The 25,085-nt window shown below is 46.8% G+C and overlaps 1 protein-coding gene and 1 long non-coding RNA gene across 2 annotated transcripts in view; one reads left to right on the top strand and one right to left on the bottom strand.

The window, feature by feature from the left end:
* ADAD2 (adenosine deaminase domain containing 2) overlaps nt 1–25,085 on the bottom strand; it is a 45,456-nt gene that overhangs the window by 7,254 nt on the left and 13,117 nt on the right. Inside the window, exons 6-17 of the mRNA XM_082232520.1 lie at nt 23,876–23,940; nt 23,589–23,702; nt 23,301–23,349; nt 22,549–22,623; nt 21,948–22,110; nt 15,509–15,647; nt 12,164–12,342; nt 9,141–9,242; nt 7,689–7,733; nt 5,318–5,443; nt 2,566–2,716; nt 208–372 (exon numbers count right to left, since the gene is read on the bottom strand). Of these exons, the coding sequence (XP_082088646.1) occupies nt 208–372; nt 2,566–2,716; nt 5,318–5,443; nt 7,689–7,733; nt 9,141–9,242; nt 12,164–12,342; nt 15,509–15,647; nt 21,948–22,110; nt 22,549–22,623; nt 23,301–23,349; nt 23,589–23,702; nt 23,876–23,940 (1,373 nt within the window). The remainder of the gene's footprint in view (nt 1–207; nt 373–2,565; nt 2,717–5,317; nt 5,444–7,688; nt 7,734–9,140; nt 9,243–12,163; nt 12,343–15,508; nt 15,648–21,947; nt 22,111–22,548; nt 22,624–23,300; nt 23,350–23,588; nt 23,703–23,875; nt 23,941–25,085) is intronic.
* LOC309537029 lies at nt 17,192–21,929 on the top strand. The gene is made up of 3 exons (XR_014221771.1): nt 17,192–17,433; nt 21,443–21,539; nt 21,918–21,929. It is a non-coding gene; the product is annotated as an uncharacterized lncRNA (long non-coding RNA).

Here is a 25,085-nt window from a genome sequence, read left to right as displayed (position 1 = left end):
AGGCCCTGGCCCTAGTTGAGACCAATCTAACCTCTCTGAGGCCCGGGACCTTCAAGATGTTTTTATTTGCAGACCGTAAGTTCCTCTGTGGGACATACCAGGAGAGGCGGTCCCAGTCTCTCTCTCCTCTCGCCTGCTACCTCTCACTTCCACACACCGAGACCTTTCTGCTCTGTATCCTGCTCTGAGCCACAGGCAAACACTCACCGGGTGTTCTCTGAAGCTCCCTTGGGCCTCCGACTCAGGTAGAGATGCAGAAAGTAATTTGGTTTCAGAGTCAGGTGCACCCCGTCCTCTGCCAGGCGGAAGATGCACTTCTCAAGGGCGGTGGGGTCTTGGCAGCAGAACATCAGGAGCTGCTTGTACAAGTACCTGGGAATACCAAATATTGTAGCTTGTAAAGGCTGTTGTGTCTTTGGGCCTTCAATCAGACCGCAGGGCAATCTCCTGCCACCCATCTCCAGATACTCCCTTCTCTTCTTACAGATAGGTAGCCGTGTTGGTCTGCCATAGTCAAAATAAAAAAAAATCCTTCCAGTAGCACCTTAAAGACCAACTAAGTTAGTTCTTGGTATGAGCTTTCGTGTGCATATCTGAAGAAGTGTGCATGCACACGAAAGCTCATACCAAGAACTAACTTAGTTGGTCTTTAAGGTGCTACTGGAAGGATTTTTTTTATTTCCCTTCTCTTCTGTTTCTTCTTTTTCTTCTTCTTCTTCCCGCCCCCTTCCATGAATATCAATATAAGAGATTGTAGTTTGCCTACTTTACCCTCTGTAATCATTGTTTCACATATCAGTTGATTGTTAAAAGAGTTTGTTTTGATTAATAAAAAAACTAAAGCCATAAAATTCCAGATTTTGAAAGAGAGCTGTGTTTCAGTTTGCACACTGGATAGTGAACTGTGAATTCAGCAGCTTCTCATTAAAGTGCAAACAAAAATTGATTTTCTCCCCAATCCTTGTAACTGAGACATGTATCTTTGAAACACGACACCAACCAAAGTAACTGGGCAACGCCTGAAGAAACCCCATTGCTCCTCAGTCTTGTTGCGTGGCGAGTTCCCGCCCCCCACCAAGATAAATAAACACACGAGACACCATAATTAAGGTTAATTGGGCGAATTAGGCCACAACTTTATTGAATTCAGGAATGAGAGGCATTGGCTTAGGCATTGGTCCTAACGACTATCCGGCTCCAGCCCATTTGCTGGAGACATGGTGAAGGGTTAACACTGATCGGGGGAGTCTCCCACCGAGGCACGTCGACTAGGAGCTCCCCCGGGTCACCGCTCTGGGGCGTGCCTTTGGCCCACACCTCCATAGGCTTCGGACAGGGCCACGCCCCCCGGAGTCCTTTAACGGACCACCCTTCGTTCACTGTGTGGTGTAGTGGTTAAGAGCGGTAGTCACGTAATCTGGGAAACCGGGTTCGCTTCCCCGCTCCTCCACCTGCAGCTGCTGGGTGACCTTGGGCCAGTCACACTTCTCTGAAGTCTCTCAGCCCCACTCACCTCACAGAGTGTTTGTTGTGGGGGAGGAAGGGAAAGGAGAATGTTAGCCGCTTTGAGACTCCTTTGGGTAGTGATAAAGCGGGATATCAAATCCAAACTCCTCTTCTTCTTCTACTGGGGGGAGGTGATGGCGTTCCCCCCCCCCTCACACATCCTCTTAACCCCTTCTTACCAATGCCTACCGCCAATGCCGAAGAGTTGTGACGAGTTGCTACGAGGTAGGCGAAAAACCAAAAGGCTGGAAATTGCCAATTGGGAAAAATTCCTACCATGCCCCTTGCGGCGACAGGCCGAAGCCCATAGCAAAGTCAGACCTACCTAAAGCCCAACTAAAGGGAGGGAGGGTGGGGAAACGTGGGGCTAGCCGGAGAAGAGAGGGCGAGCCCCCTCCGCTCCGGCCCTAAATAGGGCAAGCCACGCCCCCTCCAGCCAGCCGATTGGCTGGCCGGGAGGCGTGGCCGGACGGGATTCCCCTGCTCTCGCGGGGGCTGAGACCAGCCCCCGCTTACGTGGGGAAGGGCGTGATGCCCGCAACCCCACCTCCTGGGGCAGGCCCGGAAGTGGCTTTGCCAAACTCCTCTGCTCCTCTGTTTGAAGAACTCCCTTTCTCAGTTTGGGGGCTATAGCTAGCTACCAACTCCAGTCATGGGCTTTCTAGTGATAAGAGGGTTCGTCTCTAGAACATGCAAGGCAGCGTTAGAGAAGAATACCTCTGAGCAGATACCAAGTGAGTTTCCCTGATCATTAGGTTATCCCAACCAGTCCCCAACATCTGGGATTAGAAATAAGAACCTCTTGTGATTTCCAGGCGAAATTGTTGTTGTTGTTTAGTCGTTTAGTCGTGTCCGACTCTTCGTGACCCCCTGGACCAGAGCACGCCAGGCACTTCTGTCTTCCACTGCCTCCCGCAGTTTGGTCAGAAGGCAAAATTGATTCACTTGTAAAATCTCATCCTGCCTTCAACCTGCTGCTTCCCTCCTAAATTGCTCTTCTTTAACCTGGCCAATAAAACCAGCACTGCACATCAGCGCTGGGAAGAAGGGGTGCCTTACCTGAGAAGCGCTCTGCGGGCAACCACTAGCCCATGCATATCGTGGATTCTCCTGCCTTTGAACTCCATCCAGCCCTCGTAGCATACATCTCCCGTTCCCAGGGCAACCAGCTCGTAGGTCTCCTTGTAGGAGCTCGGGCTGTTGGCCACCTCTGAAGGGACAGGAAAGGAAGTGTCAAAATGTTAATTGCGACTTCAAAGGCTGGCTCAAAACAGGGAGGGAATTTCCAGGGAGGCAACAGCCCCTTGCCTAGCAAACATTTGGGCCAAATTAAACCTTATGCTGACTGCTCTGCTGAGTGGGGAACAGGCCAAAACTAGCCAAAACTGCTGCAACCTATTGCTTGGAGCTGGTATAGGACCCCAACTAGATGGAGTTTCCATCCCTCCCACCTTTAGAACTACCGTATTTTTTGCACCATAACACTCACTTTTTTCCTCCTAGAAAGTAAGGGGAAATGTCTGTGCGTGTTATGGAGGAAATGCCTACAGGTGGCATGCCTACGGATTTTCCTCCTCTAAAAACTACGTGCGTGTTATGGTCGGGTGCGTGTTATAGACCGAAAAATACGGTACTTTGCATTTCCTTCCTCTGAAGATTGTAAGAAGAACTCTGATGGATCAGAGCAAGGATGCATCCAGACCAGTGGCTCCCAAAGTGCGCTGTACCAGTGGGATTACCCAGGAGGGTACTAAGAGGCAAGGGGCTAAAGGGGGCATTGAAAGCACAAATGATTATCAGTCTTTGTTGTTGTTTTTTAATATGCTTTACTGGTTGAAAACTTTGTAACAGAAATGTACAATAGATCTTATAGGCAAAATGAGAAATAAAAAATAAACCATTATTCATACTTGCTTTGTGTATAGCATACATTTGTGATTCAATTTTACAAGGCTCATCTTCCCCTTGCGTTCCCAAATTAAATTCCTTAAATACGTGCTTAGACTTTACTTTCTCCATGTTATTTCACTTACTATCAATTTTATTTTATAAAATTATCCTAACTGCACATCGAAGATTATCAGTCTTTGAAAAGCTGGTATCAATGGATCAAGCTCATCTATTTTGTTAACTAATTAAACTAAATAGTTTTAACTCGATTTTGAATAAATATGCAATTAATTGTTACTGTTTTGAAATTTATTGTGTTATTATATTCCCCAGTGGGACTTGCAAACTGCCATTCTGAATAATGTTTTTAATATGGTAAAGGTAAAGGACTCCTGGACGGTTAAGTCCAGTCAAAGGCGACTATGGAGTGCAGCACTCATCTTGCTTTTCAGGTCAAGCTGTCTGTTTGTCCACAGACAGCTTTCCAGGTCATGTGGCCAGCAGGACTAAACCGTTTCTGGTGCAACGGGACACTGTCACAAGTCCCAGAGCGCATGGAAACGCCGTTTACCTCCCTGCCGCAGCAGTACCTATTTATCTACTTGCACTGGCGTGCTTTGGAACTGCTAGGTTGGCAGGAGCAGGGACTGAGCATCGGGAGCTCACCCCATTGTGGGGATTTGAACCGCCAACCTTCTGATCAGCAAACCCAAGAGGCTCAGTGGTTTAGACCACAGCGCTACCCATGTCCCTAAGGTAAAGGACCCCTGGACAGTTAAAGTCCAGTCAAAGGCGACTATGGGGTTGTGGCGCTCATCTCGCTTTCAGGCCGAGGGAGCCGGCGTTTGTCCGCATACAGCTTTCTGTGTCATGTGGCCAGCAGGACTAAGCTCTGATGATGATGATGATGATGATGATAATTTATTTATACCCCGCCCATCTGGCTTAGTTTCCCCAGCCATTCTGGGCGGCTACCAATCAAGCCCGGCTTCAGCTGGGGAGGGTGGGATATAAATAAATTGTTATTTTTATTATTTTTATTAAACTGCTTCTGGCGCAACAGAACACCGTGGCAGAAACCAGAGCACACAGAAACACCGTTTACCTTCCTGTCGCAGCGGGAAGAGGCACTGGAGATACATTATAGAATCATAGAATCATAGAATCCTAGAGTTGGAAGAGACCACAAGGGCCATCGAGTCCAACCCCCTGCCAAGCAGGAAACACCATCAGAGCACTCCTGACATATGGTTGTCAAGCCTCTGCTTAAAGACCTCCAAAGTAGGAGACTCCACCACACTCCTTGGCAGCAAATTCCACTGTCAAACAGCTCTTACTGTCAGGAAGTTCTTCCTAATGTTTAGGGGGAATCTTCTTTCTTGTAGTTTGAATCCATTGCTCCGTGTCCGCTTCTCTGGAGCAGCAGAAAACAACCTTTCTCCCTCCTCTATGTGACATCCTTTTCTATATTGAAACATAGCTATCATATCACCCCTTAACCTCCCCTTCTCCAGGCTAAACATGCCCAGCTCCCTTAGCTGTTCCTCATAAGGCATCGTTTCCAGGCCTTTGACCATTTTGGTTGCCCTCCTCTGGACACGTTCCAGTTTGTCAGTGTCCTTCTTGAACTGTGGTGCCCAGAACTGGACATTATGAAACCAGAGGAACAGTGGACCAAAAAAGTTTGGGAATTCCTGCTCCAGACCAGCATCTCATTTCCCATAGTGGCCAACCGGTTGTCTCCAGAAAGCAATCCGGCAAGCCATGAAGGTGTTGCTCCTCAGCAGCTGACACTCAGCGGTATTCTGCCTTTCATCCTTGAGAGTCAGTATAGCCATCATGCCTAAAGTCCAGGTAGGATTCCACCCCCACAAAAAAAAAACAGCAACACCCCAAATACGACAGGGCGCCAGTGGCTCACCTCTCTCCAGTATGAACGCTGCCACACTGCTCATGCAGCCTTGGTACCGCACGTCTTCTCCGATAAGCATTTCACAAATATCACTGGTAATAGCGGCACAGCGTTGTGTGTGGGAAACTTCGATTTCTGGTGGAGAGAAAGGGGGCAGGTTGTTTTCCTTGGAGTGACTGTTTGGACACCTCTGCTTATTCTGCAAACGTGACGAGATCTAATGTCATGTGGGGCTCAGCCCCAGTACCATTTTTCAAATGCGAGAGACCTCATGGAAAGAGTGGACACTTGCTGACTGTTCCCTCCTCACAGGGCTGGAGACAGACAGCAGTTTTAAGCATGGGCAGGCGAACTAAGGCCCGGGGGCCAGATCTGGCCCAATTGCCTTCTAAATCTGGCCTGTGGACGGTCCGGGAATCAGTGTGTTTTTACATGAGTAGAATGTGTGTTTTTATTTAAAATGCATCTCTGGGTTATTTGTGGGGCATAGGAATTCGTTCATTGCCCCCCCATATAGTCTGGCCCCCCCACAAGGTCTGAGGGACAGTTGACCGGGGCCCCTGCTGAAAAAGTTTGCTGACCCCTGGTTTTAAGGGTTGAATGTGGGAAGAAAGAAGCATTTGCTTTCGTGTCACCGCTGTTTCTGCTCTAAAAGGTTTTGAAAGTCTTCAAAACACTACAAAAACCTGCAGTAATAGCGGGATGGACGCATACATGCCACAGGCAGCAATGCCACTCTCATGGTCACCTTTACTTGTAATGCTATTGTGAAGATGATGGGTCTAGGAGTATCTTTGGGGGGTTTTTAAATAAATGCAGAGATACTGCGGAGAACCTCTTTATATTTATTCCTATGCAAGCCTTAGTCAGGTAAACAACACTCTTGCACAAGGTATCAGTACAAAAGATTTGTAAAAAAAAAACAGCAAATGGGAATGAGTATTGCCCCCCGCCACGAGCCTCCATTTTGCCCACTGTGTCACAAGATATCTAAGGCAGGAAACATTTCCTCTTGCGCAGTTCCTGGTTTGTTTGTTTTTCAAGGGGCATGCACACAAGTCCACAACAGGAAGTGGAAGGTGGGAAAAGAGCGATTGAGGGAAGGGACCAAAAAAAACCCCAAACCTCCAGAAAAGGGCTTTTGCCTGGCTGGAATGTTTCCTTTGAATAGCAATAATCTCTCTTGCTAGCCTAAGATGGAGAGGCAGGCATGTCCTGTACAGTGGTACCTCGGTTCTCAAACTTAATCCATTCCGCAAGTCCATTCCAAAACCAAAGCATTCCAAAACCAAGGCACACTTCCCCATAGAAAGTAGTGCAAAATGGATCAATCCGTTCCAGACTTTTAAAAACAACCCCTAAAACAGCAATTTAACATGAATTTCACTATCTAACGAGACCATTGATCCATAAAATAAAAGCAATAAACAATGTACTGCAGTCACACAATCAATCAATCAGTAGCTGAACCGGGTTCCACACAGTCACAAAAACAAAAAAGAAGAGCCGCAAAAACACAAAATGAATAGCAAAAACAGACAGACCTCAGCGTAACACTCAAAATGGAAGTGTGGCACTCAAATCTGCAGGGTAACACTCAAAGCGAAGCACGTTTGGTTTCCGAAAAAAGTCCGCAAACCAGAACACTTACTTCCGGGTTTGCAGTGTTTGGGTTCCAAGTTGTTTGAGTACCAAGGCGTTTGAGAACCAAGGTACCACTGTCTGTGTAGAAACCTCTAGTTTTTGAGTGGCTGGGATGTAGCAAGAGTCACATCCACTGACCCACTTGCTTTTGCCTCTGGCCCTGGCCAACACCAGGATGAGGCCCCCAGAAGGTTGGAATGCAAGCCTCAGGCTGAAAAAGGTTCCCCTTCCCTTGGCAGTGTTTGCCAGGGGCTCTCAAAGATCTCTGGAAGGGGTCTTTCCCAGCCCTATACAGTGGTACCTCGGGTTAAGTACTTAATTCATTCCGGAGGTCCGTTCTTAACCTGAAACTGTTCTTAACCTGAAGCACCACTTTAGCTAATGGGGCCATGCGATTTCTGCTCTCATCCTGAAACAAAGTTCTTAAACAGAATCACTATTTCTGGGTTAGCAGAGTCTGTAACCTGAAGCGTATGTAACCTGAAGCGTATGTAACCTGAAGCGTATGAAACCCGAGATACCACTGTAGTTGCCCTTGTGCGGAACCCTGTACCAAGTGTAGGTAAGGCAAAAGGCCACAGGCAGTTTGTCACTTGCATCTTAAAAAGCAGGAAGACTATTAAAAGGAATAAATGCATTCAACATTTGCTATGAACAACACATGAAAGTTATGGATTTAGGACAAGGAATTAATAAGTTAAAGGAAAGCCATGTTCTTGAAGAATGTGATTCTTACCAGGAGGCCGAGGTTTTACAGAAGAAACTGAGAGAACGGGCAAGCCTACAAGACACAAAAGGCAACTGAGGTGAAGAGACGTACTGAGAGACAGCCACCTTGTATTAAATCTGCCTGGTACAATTTGCGGTACAGTACATTGTGCCATTCCCATGATAACCTCCTTTCTACGTTTGTGTGTGAAGCCACCCACACACTTTAGGATTGGAAAGGAAATGTTCAGCCTCTACCAGTTGGGAGAGACAGCACTCAACTTCAGAAACGCCTCTCAGTGCGTTGGGACATACAAGGCGACAAGAGCAGCTCTGAACATGTGCAGAGCACCTTTCCCTGGTAGTCGCAGAACCACAGAGAACGCAACATGCTACACACCTTCAGAAAACCAGAGCTCATTCCTAGCCCTTATGGGAATGGGTGGGGAGGGTGCCTCTCCAAGCTGTTTAGACCACTTCACTATTCTAGAATTCAGAGTATCCATGGAAAGCAGTGGCGTAGCGTGGGTTGTCAGCACCCGGGGCAAGGCAAGTAATTTGCGCCCCCTAACCCGTGGATTTGCGCCCCCTAACCCTAACCCCCAGATGTTGCGCCTGGTGCGGCCGGCCCCCCCTGCACCCCCCACGCTACGCCACTGATGGAAAGGGAGTGAGCGTTTACTAGGTAGAAACTGTACATTCAAAGTACGCTGCTTGCCGGGAAGTATGCTGGGAACTGTAGCTCTGTGAGAAACACACTGCCATCTGTTCCCAGGATTTTTAAAGCCACGTGTTTTAAATCAGGCGTAGGCAAACTCAGCCCTCCAGATTTATTTATTTTTATTACGATAAAGATCATCTTTATTGTCATTCTCCCATACAGAACAACGGAATTGAAAAATCTACATAAGACATTCAAAAACCAACAAGCCTGCTATCCCAACTATCCCAACCTGATTAGTCCCCTAAAAACTCTGATACCCAATTTTTAAAATACAATATACTCCCATAGAGACTCCTTACACTGTGTTTAGAACCAAAATCACATTTGGGTAGAAACTGTTTCTCAGCTGGCTAGTCCTAGTCTTTATAAAGGCAGAAGCTGAAAGAGATCATTTCCGGGGTGCGCACTATCCTGCGCTATCTCTGCAGCTTCCTTATGGCACCTGGAAGCATAGATTTGATCCAAGGTGGGAAGAATGCACCCAGTTATTCTCTCTGCAGTCTTTACAACCCTGGACAGCATTGTTTTTTCCCTGGCCGTGCAGCCCCCAAACCACACACACAGACCGTGAGTTAATACGCTCTCCACAGTACAATGGTAAAATAAAATAAAAAAGACTACAGTTCCCATCATCCCTGACCACTGGTCCTGTTAGCTAGGGATGATGGGAGTTGTAGTCCCAAAAAACATCTGGAGGGCCGAGTTTGCCTATGCCTGCTTTCAATATACGGTGTGGGTGTGACACACAAGACATACTTTCATTTTGCTTCTCCAGTTGTGCATCCGAAACATCGTCGATTGGTTGATCCCATCCATCTAGGAGCGGCTCCTTAAAAGAAGCCGAGGGCAGAAGGTGAGCTGCAGAAAGAATATCAGTGGGGAAGTGAGGAGGGGTGCAAAGCAGAGAAACAAAACAGGAGAGAGGGGCAGAAAGGAAAGCAGGAACCTCACTGTTACCCTCAACACCCACAAAATATACTGACCTTCCAGCTCCCAATGTCTACACACGAAGAGAAAGAAAACAGGGGGTATAGACCTGCAGCAATCATGCAGTTTTATTTACATTAATCCACAACTGATATGAATCTTACCACGAGGCAGGGCAAAAAGACCTACTTAAGGTAGAAAAAGCTGGGGTGGGTGATGGTTAACAAGACCCAGGCTGCTTCGTGACGTCCCCCATACCTCCTGCACAAGAAGGAAGAATGTGCTTTTAACCTTTACTAAATTTAACAAGTTCTCATTTTTCCCACCAGTGTGTACATCTGGTTACCTTTTATCAGACATTCACCTCCAGCGCTTTGTAAAATATTTATTAAGAAGCATTTCACGTACAGAAAGCTTGACAAAACAAATGGACCGTATGGTTAGAATCGTGATTACAAACGAAAATGTGTAGCTGCTGCAGATCTACTACTACTTATTTTCAAACTCTTGAGATACGTCGACTTTTCTAGGAATCACTTTCTGCACTATTCATCATATACTGTAAGAATCCGCCCTTTGAGCTGACACGGCTCAAGCACTAAAAGAATCCTGTGGCAACTTTTAGCATATGCATTACAGCTTAAGCTTGGGAGGATGGGTTGATTCTAAATTTAATATAAAAGGTAAAGGGACCCCGGACCATTAGGTCCAGTTGTGGCTGACTCTGGGGTTGTGGCGCTCATCTCGCTTTACTGGCCAAGGGAGCCGCCATACAGCTTCCGGGTCATGTGGCCAGCATGACTAAGCCGCTTCTGGCGCAACCAGAGCAGCGCACGGAAATCCCGTTTACCTTCCCGCCGGAGTGGTACCTATTTATCTATTTACACTTTGATGTGCTTTCGAACTGCTAGGTTGGCAGGAGCAGGGACTGAGCAATAGGAGCTCACCCCGTCGCGGGGATTCGAACCACCGACCTTCTGATTGGCAAGTCCTAGGCTCTGTGGTTTAACCCACAGCGCCACCCGCGTCCCTAAAATTTAATATAAATAAATAAAATAATAGGGCAATGAAGCGGTTGCTAGAATAATTTAAGCCTTTGGATCCCTGGATTTTGCAGGAAAAGGCACCGCCAAAGAGGTCAAATTGCTAGTGTGGAGAGCATCAGAGCCCTGAAGCTGGAGGAGACCAAAGACCCATCTAGTCCAGAATCCTGTTTCCATGGTGGCCAACCAGATGTCCCTAACAAAGCCCACAAGTAGGACATGAATGCTACAACATTTGTCAGGTTTAACCTGGCAGATTCCCTTGCCCTCTTAGTGCTGCTGGATTAAACTAACAATATTCTGCCACCCACCACCACAGCAATGGTAAAAAGGTAAGTCCAGCCAAAGGCGACTCTGGGGTTGCGGCTCATCTCGATTTCAGGCCAAGGGAGCGGGCGTTTGTCCACAGACAGTTTTCCGGGTCAAGTGGCCAGCATAACTAAACCGCTACTGGCGCACGGAGGGCCGTGACGAGTGCCAGAACGGACGCGGGTGGCCCTGTGGTCTAAACCACTGAGCCTTTTGAGCTTGCTGATCGTAAGGTCGGTGGTTCGAATCCCCATGATGGGATGAGCTCCCGTTGCTCTGTCCCAGCTCCTGCCAACCTAGCAGTTCGAAAGCATGCCAGTGCAAGTAGATAAATAGGTACCACTGCGGCGGGAAGGTAAACGCCTTTTCCGGGCACTCTGGCACTCGTCCCGGTCCTCCGTGCGCCAGTAGCGGTTTAGTCTCTTTCAAATCAGAACCAGTGAAGGCGGTGAAGATCCTATGTGAGTATCTGGAGGCGGTTGGAGGATAGATGGCGGGTAACAGATTAAGGTTGAATCCTGACAAGAAGAAGTACTGTTCTTGAGAGACAGCAGGCAGGTGGGTGTGGAGCACTCCCTGATCCTGAATGGGGCAACTGTGCCCCTGAAGTAACAGGTGCGCAGCCTGGGAGTCATTCTGGACTCACAGCTGTCCATGGAGGCACAGGTCCATTCTGTGTTCAGGACAGCTGTTTATCAGCTCCATCTGGTACGCAGGATGAGACCCTCCCTGCCCACAGACTGTCTCGCCAGAACGGTGCATGCTCTGGTTATCTCTCACTTGGACTCCTGCAATGTGCTCTATTTGGGGCTACCTTTGAAGGTGACCCGGAAACTACAACTAATCCAGAATGCGGCAGCTAGACTGGGGACTAGGAGTGGCTGCCGAGACCACATAACACCAGTCCTGAAAGACCTACACTGGCTCCCAGTACGTTTCCAGGCACAATTCAAAGTGTTGGTGCTGACCTTTAAAGCCCTCAATGGCCTCAGTCCAGTATACCTGACTGAGCATCTCCACCTCCATTGTTCTGCCTGGACACTGAGGTCCAGCGCCGAGGGCCTTCTGGTGGTTCCCTCACTGCAAGAAGTGAAGTTACAGGGAACCAGGCAGAGGGCCTTCTCGGTGGTGGCACCCGCCATGTGGAATGCCCTCCCAGCAGAAGAGAAAAATAACTACCAAACTTTTAGAAGACATCTGAAGGCAGCCCTGTTCAGGGAAGCTTTTAATGTTTAATAGATTATTGTATTTTAGTGTTTTGTTGGAAGCCGCCCAGAGTGGCTGGGGAAGCCCAGATGGGCGGGGTATAAATTATTATTATTATTAGTCCTGCTGGCCACATGACCCGGAAAGCTGTCTGTGAACAAACGCCGGCTCCCTCGGCCTGAAAGCGAGATGAGCGCCGCAACCCAGGGATCCTTTACCTTTACCACAGCAAAGTTGCAACCACAGCGTTATTAATTCTCCTTTCAAGCCCAGTCCACCCTCTTCCGCATCTACCCTTTCCTTGTGTGGCACCGCTAGCGGATCCAGAGAGCTCTGGAGAAGGAAGAGGCTCCTCAACGGTTAGAAGTTGTCCTTCCCTCCAAGGCGACTGCATCCGATCTTTCTGCAGAGATGCTGCGGCAATTATTTTCTGGCAACCCTCTCCTCCTGCCTCTTCTTTGTCCGACATTTTTCTGGGAAGAAGGGAAACAGATAAAAATTTTAAACTCTCTGCTAGCAAGGAGAAGGGGTGTTTACAATTACACCTTTTTGCTTGGTTCCGGTTACAGATGGGTAGCCGTGTTGGTCTGCCATAGTCAAAATAAAAAAAATTCCTTCCAGTAGCACCTTAAAGACCAACTAAGTTAGTTCTTGGTATGAGCTTTTGTGTGCATGCACACTTCTTCAGATACAGTGAAACAGAAGTTGCCAGATCCTTCTATATAGTGAGAAGGTGGGGAGGGGTATTACTCAGAAGGGTGGTGGGAATGGGAGATTGGCAGATAGCTGAGATGAGCCTGTTGACGACTCTTAACGACTGCAATAGGTCTTACAGGAAAAGGCAAGGGGTGAGAAGGTGAGAAATGGCTTAGTCATGTATAATGAGATAAGAATCCAATGTCTCTGTTCAGACCAGGTCTCTCCATGGTTTTAAGTTTGGTAATGAGTTGTAATTCAGCAGCTTCTCTTTCCAGTCTATTTCTGAAATTCCTTTGTAGTAAAACAGCTACTTTGAGATCTTGTATAGAATGTCCTGGGAGATTGAAGTGTTCTCCTACTGGTTTCTCTGTTTTGTGATTCTTGATGTCGGATTTATGTCCGTTTATTCTTTGGCGTAAGGTTTGGCCTCTTTGTCCAATATAGAGAGCTGAAGGACACTGTTGGCATTTGATGGCATACACAATGTTAGACGATGAGCAATTAAATAGTCCCTAGATGGTGTGTGTGATGTTGTTGGGGCCAGTAATGGTGTTGTCCGGGTGTATGTGGCAGCAAAGTTGGCATCTGGGTTTATTGCAGGCTCTGGTGCCAGTGTCCGTGTTAAGTCTGGTTGTAGTATTATTGTGGGTTAGGAGTTGTTTAAGATTGGGTGGCTGTCTGTAGGCAATGAAAGGTCTTCCTCCCAGAGCTTGAGAAAGAGAACTGTCATTGTCCAGGAGAGGTTGTAGATCTCTGATGATACCAAGAACTAACTTAGTTGGTCTTTAAGGTGCTACTGGAAGGAATTTTTTTATTTTGACCTTTTTGCTTTAATGTCTAAGTTTTGTATCAATGTTGTGTTGCAAGGGCAATATAAGTTTTGCTATGTACCAAGGTCCCTGCATTGTTGGCAACCATCTGCCTCGAGATGCTATTGTGCTATTATTATATTTGTGTATTTTCTGTGAACTGCTTTGAGGAAACTACTATATATCGCTTTAAGTTGGGGGGGGGGGAGGTCTTTCTGGATGCCCTTCCAGAACCTGTGAAGGTCTAAGACGAAGCTTGGGTATGAAAACAAGATAATTGCGAGGGGAAGCAGGACTAAGATGTGGAGTTATGCTCCAGAGATCCAGACTGAGAAATTAATAAATACAATTTGGACTATAATTTGATCTTTTTTATTTTTCTAATTGGAGTATTATGATTGGATATTTAATTGGATGTTTTTTATTGGAAAATCAATAAAAATGATCTTTTAAAAAAAATAAAACAAGATAATTGCTGATGTTAAAACAGCAGTAATGAAATACAGTAGCAGAGATTTATGAAAAGACAAACCAGAAGAAAAGCCTTTCCAACAAGTCTTGGTGAAATAGGAAGGCTTGAACAACTAGCCCTTGGCCAAGGGAGAAAAATATGGCTCTGGCAGGCTTCCCTTGGGAAGGGATTCCTCAAGGCCAGGGGCCACCACAGAAAAGGCCGTGTTTTTTTTGTGGCGGATGACAGTCTGCCATCCCTCAATGGTTATGTGGAACTTGATGGGGAGATTTTTAAGGGTGTGGATTTCCCCTCCCTAAATTGATTTTTGAATTCTGAATTCATCACTATTCACTGTATTTCATGCTGTTTTTTGTTGCGTCAACTGTTTTAAATTTGTTGTTAGCCGCCCTAAGCCCGGTTTTCTGAACCGGGGAGGGCAGGGTATAAATAAAAAATTATTATTTATTTAAATGGAAAGGGATTGCTTTTTAAGAGACTACCAGATTAAAGAAACGTGGCCGTTATTTGACCGGCCGTGAACCATTTTGACGGGGTCCTGTTTTGCAATTAAGTCGTCGTGAACAAAATGATTAAATCTGCCTAAACTGGTACATGTGAAAAGCACTATAGGTCAATCTTTTGTGTGCTTTTTTCCCCTAAAAAAACTTCATTTTCGGGGGACGATAGCACACCCGCCTTGTCCCTCAGGAGAGGCCTTCTTCTTCTTCCCCACTTTGGTCCCAAACAGGGAGGAAAGACCTCTTCCAAGATGGCGGCCGAGGCGCGAAACCAAAAACGGCGGCCCCCGTATTCAAATTCAAAATCTGTCGCCCGGCCAACCGATCAAACGGTTCATCCACAAATCACCATTTTTTCCTGTGTATAAGACTAGGTTTTTTCCACTCTAAATAATGTTCAAAATCGTGGCGCATCTTATACACGGAGCCACCTCTCCCCCCCCCATTTTCTTAAATTGGAGTCCCCAAAAATACTCATACATGGGGGGCGTCTTAATAGATGGGAAGCCGCTTAAATTTGGTTAAAACAGAATAAACCAAACACCGCCATGGCCGCTATTCCCCCCCCCCAGAGCTTTTCCGCTATCAAAATGGCCTCAGCTCACCCCAAGTCGCCCCTCAACTTGGGGTTTTTTGAGGACCCCCCCCCAAAAAAAAAACATGGCCTCCTCCCCCCAAAAAAACCTGGAAAAAACCCTCTAGAAAAATGGCCCCAAATTGGAGGATTTCATGGAGAAGGGGGGCTCACTTTTAGTATTTCTCCCCCCCCCAAAAAAAGCCCCAAATTCCTTCTCACTGCCCCCTCACAAGAGATACCCCCTGAAAAACCTCCACATAAGGGCCCCCCAATAATTTAACCCAATAATTTAGCCCCTTTGCCCCAAAGCTCAATAACCCCCCCAATAAATCAAAAATCGCTCTCCCAAAAGATTGAACATCCCACCCAAATCTCCCCCCCCCGAAACGTGAAGGAGACCCACCCCGCCTATCCCATAATAATAATAATCAATTTTATTTATACACCGCACTAACACCAATAAAATCACAGTAAAAACATAATGGGGGGAGAACCAATTTAAAATACAGGTTAAAATGCCATTTAAAATGCAGGCTCCACAGCCCCCCCCCAAAGGTGTTTCCACACAAGCCCCTTTCTTGCCTCCCCCCGTTAATTCGGATTAATTGGGGAGGCGCTGAGGAGGAGATGGGGCTTTGGAGTGTCCCATAGCTAGCTTGGGGGGGGGGATGAAGTGGAGGGGGGTATCCTATGAAAAGCAGGAAATGTGCAAGGATTAACTCTGGCAGTTTTGGGGGGGTTGCAGAAAAATGGGGTGCATGGAGGGGACGCTGAATGCATCGCAAAAGAGCTGCTTTGGTGCAAAGTTGGAGGGTGCAAAGGGGCGCCTGCTGCAAATTAAGAGGGGGAGATGGAGCAGGTTCAATGCACCTCTTGGGGTGCAAAGGAGGGGTGCATTTGGGGGTGTTATTTGGGGGGAACCCGCTTGCAAACACAGCTAGCTAGAAAGCTCAATGGGCGAGGGTGCAAAATGGATGCAACAGGAACATGGAACTGGCAGAAATGACTGGCAGAATCCGAGATCAGGGAGAAGAGGCGGTGGAAGAAGACTGGAAGAAATTCAAAGACTACTTGCAGAAATACTGTAAAATCAATTAATGTTAAAGGGACGTTGGATTGAAAAGAAGCGGTCTTGGTAAAAAGATTAACAAGAATATGTAAATATGGACTGATAATGGTGGAAAATATATATTTATCATAGGCTAAGATGCTGAGCAAGGATAAATGATAGAGGGTAAGGGCTTGCTGAATTAAATATCTGAACTGGAATACAAAAAGGGAGGTGTGAGGAGGTCAGGAAGCTAGTAAATGAAGAATAAGATATGAAAATATTGATTTTTTTTGTTCTTTCTTTTCTTTTTGCTAACTGCTTTCTATTTTGCATTTTTCATGTGTTTTAGTTACAGATAGGTAGACGTGTTGGTCTGCCATAGTCAAAATAAAAAAATTCCTTCCAGTAGCACCTTAAAGACCAACTAGGTTAGTTCTTGGTATGAGCTTTCGTGTGCATGCACACTTCTTCAGATACACTGAAACAGAAGTTGCCAGATCCTTCTATATAGTGAGAAGGTGGGGAGGGGTATTACTCAGAAGGGTGGTGGGAATGGGAGATTGGCAGGTAGCTGAGATGAGCCTGTTGACGACTCTTAACGACTGTAATAGGTCTTACAGGAAAAGGCAAGGGGTGAGAAGGTGAAAAATGGCTTAGTCATGTATAATGAGATAAGAATCCAATGTCTTTGTTCAGACCAGGTCTCTCCATGGTTTTGAGTTTGGTAATGAGTTGCAATTCAGCAGCTTCTCTTTCCAGTCTATTTCTGAAATTCCTTTGTAGTAAAACAGCTACTTTGAGATCTTGTATATAATGTCCTGGGAGATTGAAGTGTTCTCCTACTGGTTTCTCCGTTTTGTGATTCTTGATGTCAGATTTATGTCCGTTTATTCTTTGGCGTAAGGTTTGGCCTGTTTGTCCAATATAGAGAGCTGAAGGACACTGTTGGCATTTGATGGCATACACAATGTTAGAATCGTCAACAGGCTCATCTCAGCTATCTGCCAATCTCCCATTCCCACCACCCTTCTGAGTAATACCCCTCCCCACCTTCTCACTATATAGAAGGATCTGGCAACTTCTGTTTCAGTGTATCTGAAGAAGTGTGCATGCACACGAAAGCTCACACCAAGAACTAACTTAGTTGGTCTCTAAGGTGCTACTGGAAGGAATTTTTTTATAATACCATGGGGGTAATTCATGGGGGGGGGTACCTTGCACCCCACGTTGCAAGGGAAGACCACGCTTTGAGTGGTTTATTTATTTTATATATTTATTTGAGTGGTTTATTTATTTTTGTATTGCTCTCCCACCATCTAGGAACCCTGCTTCTAATTCCCCCCCCCAAGTTGCAAATGAATTAAAACCCAGCTGCTCCTCCACGTGTTTGAGTGAGGATCCACTTTGAAGCTAATGGGGGGGGGCGAGGAAGAAATCTGCAACGGCGACCAATCCGGTAAAAGGAAAGTCAGTCCGTTTTATTGCACGCAGCCAAAGGCTGCCTCAATGCACACAGAAATCATTCAAAAATTAAAAGAAAATATACTGGATTAATACAAAAACATGTATCTGGGAAATGATATATAATGAAATGAAAAAGGTACTTAAATGTACTTTTCCTAAGAAACCAGAAGCCTTTCTCTTGGGCATTGTTGGCCAATTGGTGCCAAAGAAAGACAGGATTTTTTTTATGTATGCTACTACAGCAGCAAGAATACTCATCGCAAAGCATTGGAAGACCCAAGATCTACCCACCCTGGAAGAATGGCAGATGAAGGTGATAGACTACATGGGACTGGCTGAAATGACTGGCAGAATCTGTGACCAAGGGAAAGAGACGGCGGAAGAAGATTGGAAGAAATTCAAAATTTATCTCAAGAAACATTGTAAAATTAATGAGTGCTAAAATGTTGAGGTTATAGAAAAAAGGGGACTACAGCTGTAAAAGATTAAGTAAAAGAAAAGAATAAGGGAAAATTAGATAAAATCAAGGGGGAGGATTTGCTGAAACTAATTCGGAAACTGGGATGCAGAAAGGGAAGGTACGGGGAAGTCCGTGAAGTAAGGTTTAAGAAAAAAGGATTTGAAATTATACATGTTTGTTTATGTGTTTGTTTGTCTGTATTGTGCATTGTTTGTGTTTATATAAATTGTGAAAAACCAATAAAAATTTTATTTAAAAAATATACAAAAACATGTATGTTATCAAGACTTTACCTACTCTAAACAGAGCTATAAAAGTACCTTCCTATACAAATTAAGACATTAAACAATAAAATTTATAAGCTGAAATTATCACATGGCCACTAATGCATTAAAAAATGATGTTAATTAATACAGTGGTAAAAGGAAAGGAGGGAGATCTCACAGGCTCCTCCCACCCCGCTTGGGGATCCATTGCAACGCCTTTAAGGATCGCAGCCCGAATATATGTGTCTTTTAATAACTTGGAGGGAGTAAAAAGCAGGGTTAAGATTTGCGCTGCAGATTTGGAAGGGAAATTCACTATCCTCACCCCGGGGGGGGGCGGAATCTACTTGGTTTCTCAGGTCAAGCCAGGCGCCTGGGGTTTATTTATTTATTTTATTTTGCGCGTGCAAAATTTTGCACGCCCCAGTTGCTCCAGAGGACGCTTTGCATACGGATCCCGTGCAGACGGATTCAGAAGCAATTGCTCGCCACGTAATCCTTGTTGTGCGTGAGGTTGTTTTACCTGCTAAAAGGTGTCGGGTGCCTCGCCTGGGCTCACAAACGGCCTCTGCAAAATGCAGGGAAAGGGTTTCGAAACGTAAACGCGGGACTTGAAACAGCTGCAAGGAGGAAATGGCTCCACTCTGGAGCTCGCAAGTTGCGCCTCTAGGTGGCGTATCCTGAGCATGTGATCACTGCAAACCGGAGTTTAAAGGGGTGGCGGCAGGTGACCTATGAATTGCAACACCATCGTGTAACATTCAGGTTTGCAAAGCTTGGCAATGGCTGCCTTGAGAGCGCTTGCATTAAACAGAGATTTTAAAAGAATGGAAAGAAAGTGTCTGCTTGCTTAAATCAATTAATACTTCTGAGAATAGTAATAATAATGTTATGTACTGAGTTGAATAGGATCCAAACTGCAGCAGTCTGATTGGTCCTAGAACAATAGGATCCAAATTGCAGCAGACTGATTGGTCCAAGAACAATGCAACAGTATGATTGGTTGGCAGGAACCACCGAATCCTGCTCCAGATAGAAGTGAATCCACAACCTGATTGGCTTACAGTAGAATTCCAGAATTAACCAATCATGTGCAACCCACTGTGTAAATAATGTATATAAAGCAGATACTTTGAGGGGACTTTCATTCATTCCTCCTCACCACTAGGAGCTGAATAAAGAGCAAGAAATCACTTTGCGACTCTGAGTATATTTCAAATAATAATAATAATTTGTACCCTCCCATATGGCTAGGTCTCCCCCAGCCACTCTGGGAGGCTTCCAACAAAGATTAAAAATACATTAAAATACATTAATATATATATATGACTTCCGAGTTCCAACGTGGCAGCTCCCAGTGTGGTCAGTTTTTGCTTTCATTGGGGGAGGGGGGAAAGTTTATTTCACTGAGAGAAGTGGAAATCCCACCAGGAGGTGAGAAAGGTGATCTCAAAGCTTCCTCTGTGTTTGCAGAAACTGGTATAGTGGAAGATTTATTTCATTTATATCATGCTTTTCCTTCAAGTAGACTTAACATGGTTCTTTCCCCCACCCTCTGCATTTTACCCTCACTTTATGCTCACAACCCTGCAAAAGGAGGTTAGACTGAGGGAGAGTCTGGCTGACTCTCTCGCCCATGAATTTGTCTAATTTTCTCTTAAAGCCATCTAGGTTGGTGTCCACTGCTGGCTCTTGCGGGAGCAGCTGCTGAGGCTTTAATAAAAATAAAATTAATGAAAACAACTGATAACTTGGTGGCCTGCAATCAGCGGCGTAGCGTGAGTTGTCAGCACCCGGGGCAAGGCAAGTAATTTGCGCCCCCCCAACCCCTAACCTGCCACGTCAGGTGATCTGAGGTGAGTTGCCGCCGCTTGCCCGGAGGAGGAGGAGGAGGAGGGCAGAGAGGCGAGGAAAATGCAACATGGCCCAGCAGCTGCAGCAGCCGCGGCAGAGACGGGGCTGTGAGGAGGGGCTGCCTGGCGCGTCCTCCGTGGTCCTGACGCGAGCGCTGAGAGCCGCTGCCTGCCGGACGCCTTCAGCCCGGATGCGCGCACAGCCCGTCGGTTCCGCGAGACATGCGGCTCTGCTACAGCCTGCGCCCGAGGCTCTTCAGCGACTCCGGAGGCAGCGAGCGCACGCCCCCCAGATGTTGCGCCCGATGCAGCCGGCCCCCCTTGCACCCCCCACGCTACACCACTGCCTGCAATGGTTCCTCCAAATGGTTCCATTGCTTGAGGTGGAAAGATCGCCTTGTCTAATACACTGGTACCTTGGTTCTCTGCAGGGATGCGGGTGGCGCTGTGGGTTAAACCACAAAGCCTAGGACTTGCCGATCAGAAGGTCGGCGGTTCAAATCCCCGCGACGGGGGGAGCTCCCGTTGCTCGGTCCTTGCTCCTGCCAACCTAGCAGTTCAAAAGCATAAAGTGCAAGTAGATAAATAGGTACCACTCCAGCGGGAAGGTAAACGGCGTTTCTGTGCACTGCTCTGGTTTTGCCAGAAGCACCTTAGTCATGCCAAAGCGAGATGAGCGCCGCAACCCCAGAGTCGGCCACAACTGGACCTAACGGTCAGTGGTACCTTTACCTTTTACCCAGCTATTTAGAAAGTTGATGTGAGTTTCAATCTGTTTTTAGTTCATTGTCACTTTTTGAGGGTCATCAATTATTGTTAGGGACGTGGGTGGCGCTGTGGTCTAAACCACTGAGCATAGGGCTTGCCGATCAGAAGGTCGGCGGTTCGAATCCCCGCAATGGAGTGAGCTCCCGTTGCCCGGTCCATGCATGTCCAAGTGCAAGTAGATAAATAGGTACCCCTCCGGCGGGAAGGTAAACGGCGTTTCCGTGCGGTGCTCTGGTTCACCAGAAGCGGCTTAGTCCTGCTGGCCACATGACCTGGAAGCTGTACTCCGGCTCCCTCGGCCAATAAAGCGAGATGAGCACTGCAACCCCAGCGTCGTCCGCGACTGGACCTAATGGTCACGGGTCCCTTTACCTTTACCTTACCTTGGTTCTCAAACACTTTGGTTCCCAAACGCCAAAAACTCAGACATAGGTGTTCCGGTTTTCAAACGTTTTTCGGAAGCTGAACGTCCGATGCGGCTGCTGGCTATTATTTCCGGGGCGTCTGCACCAATCAGAAGCCACGCCTTGGTTTCTGAACATTTCAGAAGTCAAACAGACTTCCAGAACGGATTAAGTTTGGCGCTTTTATTTTTGCCCTTTGTCTTGCGTTTTTGTTTTTGAGGCCTTTTAGTTCAATTTGTTTTTGTGACAGTGTGGAGCCCAGTTCAGCTACTGATTGATTGACTGATTGTGTGACTGCGGAAATGGATAAAAGCCCCCCATCAAAACAATGACTATCATCCATGCAGGTAAGAAAAAAATAACAATTTTAATTTTTATCATCTACAAAACTATCTTATTTATTTTATAGTACAGTACATTGATTATTGCTTTCATTTTATGGAGCCATGGTCTCGTTAGGTAGCAAAATTCATGTTCAATTGCTGTTTTAGGGGGTTGCTTTTAAAAGTCTGGAACAGATGAAGCCGTTTTGCATTACTTCCTATGGGAAAGCGCACCTTGGTTTTGGAACGCTTTGGTTTTGGAACGGACTTCTGGATTAAGTTTGAGAACCAAGGGACCACTGTAGGGAATTCTATTAAAAGAAAACACACCAGAGTACGTATCCATTCCTAAAGGTTTTATTTTGATTTTGGCTGCTTCTAGCCTTTTTGTCCACCTTGCAGAATTCACATCTCCGCCTGCCTGGAGTCAGGGGCAGGGGTTGCGTGGGAACTTCTGGCTGGTGGGAAAATAGAAAACCATCCTTTCGCTCCCGCAGGGCTTATAAGGGGAGATGTTGTAGTCGGAGTCCTCGATGCAGCTGGAGGAGAAATTGCTGTGGAGCGAAACCTTTATTTGCACCAATATTTGACGCCCCTGCAAAGAGGAAAAAAAAGATTTGAGAAGAGGAGGGGTACCGTGGTATATTAGAAGAAAAAAAAAACTTGTTTGATGAATTGGAAGAGCCGCAAAAAGATTCCACTGAGCACATGGATTGATAATATGGACAGACTGGCTACATACGAACGAATTGCATGTCGACGAAAAAAATAAGAACGGATAAATATGAAGAAATCTGGAATGAATATTTAAGCGATAAGGCGGATAGTGGTGGGAAGTAGGGGGAGAGGAGAGCGATCGAAAAATATTGTTTAAAAAGGTGTAGTCATAGGTATATCCGTGTATTCAAATCTGAATTGTCAAATTGTGTTGTTGTTTTTGTTGTATGTGTCTTTTGCGGTTGATGTTTGTATCGAAAAACGAGTAAACAAATTAACCCTTGAACACTTCATAGCTAAAGAAAAGGTAACCCACCCGAACGTCAGTCACGCACTGGAGTTCATATTGGTCTCCCAGGACGGGCCGCAACACAGTCATGAAGGTGCTGAGCTGAGAATGAGAATTGCAGGCAGGATGGGGCAGAGAACTACAGTTAGGACATATACAGGAAGCTGCTAAGCCATTGGTCCACCCATATCAGTGTTGTCTACACAGGCTGCCAGCAGCAGCTCTCTGGGGTTTTCAAGCTAAGTCTCTCCCAGGCCCAGAATCATATGCTGTCCGCTGCTCTTTGGGGCTGGGGGGGGAATAATTTTTTTTCTTGATTTCCCCCTCTAAAAACTAGGTGCGTCTTCTGGTCTGGTGCGTCCTATAGAGCGAAAAATACGATAGTTGTTTCCCTCAAAGAATTCTGGGCACTGCGGTTTAACCCTCCCTGAATTACCATTCAAAGGAACCCTTATTAAACTACAGTGCCCAGAATTCTTTGAGGGGAAGATTGTCCTTTGAAGAGATAGTGCATACACAACCTTTTCTGTGAATCTTTTCTGTGAACTGCCCTGAGACCTCCTGGTATAGGGTGGTGTAGAAATCCAATAAATAATAATAATAATAATAAATAATAATAACCACGTTAATAGACTTATAGCAGGCCAGGAGGATGAGGAGATGAATTAAAAGTGGAATGAGGACCCAGCTATTTTATGGCGGCCTTCCGTAACCCACCTCCCTCTCCTCCCCAATTTCTCAGATCTCCACGGAAACAAAAAATAGGACGGAATAGGTACCTGGTAGCTCTGGATACAAGATGGGATGATGGCAGCTCTTTGAAAGGCGCTGTGTTCAGAAAGAGAATGTAAAACAGGGTTATTGAGCTACAGCAGCGACTCCTTTCTGCCCTAGAGACCACTTGAAAAATGATGGTGATTTTGGTGGGGCACTTAATTATTTTTCTGCCTGTGGCAGCCATTGTAAGGCGCACTGTGCTAGATGCCGTTTGGGTTTTAGTTGTGTTTTATGTACATCTTTCCCACCGAATCCAAATTGTGATACACCGCACGGCCATATCAGCTCACCTGTCGATGTTATATTTTGTGCGCAGGAAGAGGGCGGCTCGGAAGTATTTGTCGGGAGAGCTCAGTGCTTCCACGCAGCCGGCGCAGCTCCCGTGTTTCTGCCACTCTTTGTCCCTGTGCGGGAGGAAACAGCCGTTGGCAGGCACACCCAGCGTCTCTCCACCTGAGCCTTCCCCAACTCTGCCCCCGCCAGATGTTTGGGACTACGGCTTCCATCAGCCCCAGCTACCGCATGTCCCTTCTCCAACCCCAGCCCCCTTCTCTGTTAAGCCCCCAGCCTTGGATACCAGAACTGGAAGTTGCTCAGGTTGATGAAGGACGGCCAATGCTCGTTCAGTTCAGACGTCAAGTCCTGCAGGAAAGGAAGGTGGTGGGGAGTGTTAGTATTCCTGCTCCGTGATTGCAGTCATGGGATTGTTGTCTTTCACATGACGGTGTATGTTTTGATTCCACCGAGTGGGAAGTGACGGAGACAGGATGTTTGTGTTCCTGTGTTCCGTCAAGTGGGACTATTGTCCTTTGTTCTTTTTCTCTTTGCTGTCTGATGCTAGAGAGCGAGGGAGCCGTGTTGCAGTGCTCCATGTGTGTTTATATGTAAATGACGTAGATTAGCCAAAATGCTGAGTTGCACAAACTCTGCGGATCCCTAAGTGTGCCGGTGTCTGGTGGCATCGGTCGCTGTGATGTTCGGGATGAAGAAAGCTTTTGAAACTCCCGAACAATCGACCAGGAGGGAGAGAACATGCCAGTCGGGCATGTGTCTCTGCCAGGGTCCTACTCGAGTGTAGGCTGAACTCCTGACAGGGAGCAGGCTACTTGAGACAGTCGTATCATCCTGAGGACTACGTCTGGGGCTGGCCCTACCGTTAGGCAAGTCAGCTCAAGGGGCGGATCAGGGCCCTCTTAATCATATCCGGCGCCGTGGTGCAAAAATACCTTTGGCGTCCCGGCCCATCCCCCGTCCCCCATTTCCCAGAGTTACCGACAATTTTTTTTAGGGAGGGAACACCAGCAGCAGCTAGGGGACGCGGGTGGCGCTGTGGGTAAAAGCCTCAGCGCCTAGGGCTTGCCGATCAAAAGGTCGGCGGTTCGAATCCCCGCGGCGGGGTGCGCTCCCGCTGCTCGGTCCCAGCGCCTGCCAACCTAGCAGTTCGAAAGCACCCCCGGGTGCAAGTAGATAAATAGGTACCGCTTACCAGCGGGAAGGTAAACGGCGTTCCGTGTGCTGCGCTGGCTCGCCAGATGCAGCTTTGTCACGCTGGCCACGTGACCCGGAAGTGTCTCCGGACAGCGCTGGCCCCCGGCCTCTTGAGTGAGATGGGCGCACAAACCCCAGAGTCTGTCAAGACTGGCCCGTTCGGGCAGGGGTACCTTTACCTTTACCAGCAGCAGCAGAGGAAGCCTCTTGGGACAGGACTGCGGTTATTGTTCTTATTTTGATTTTATATATTGTGATCTTTTCCGCGAACCACCCGGAGACCTCTGGGTATAGGGCGG

Source organism: Podarcis vaucheri (genome assembly GCF_965113315.1).
Source record: "Podarcis vaucheri genome assembly, chromosome: 7".
NCBI classification, from domain to species: Eukaryota; Metazoa; Chordata; class Lepidosauria; order Squamata; family Lacertidae; genus Podarcis; species Podarcis vaucheri.
This window is presented reverse-complemented; position numbering and strand designations above follow the sequence as displayed.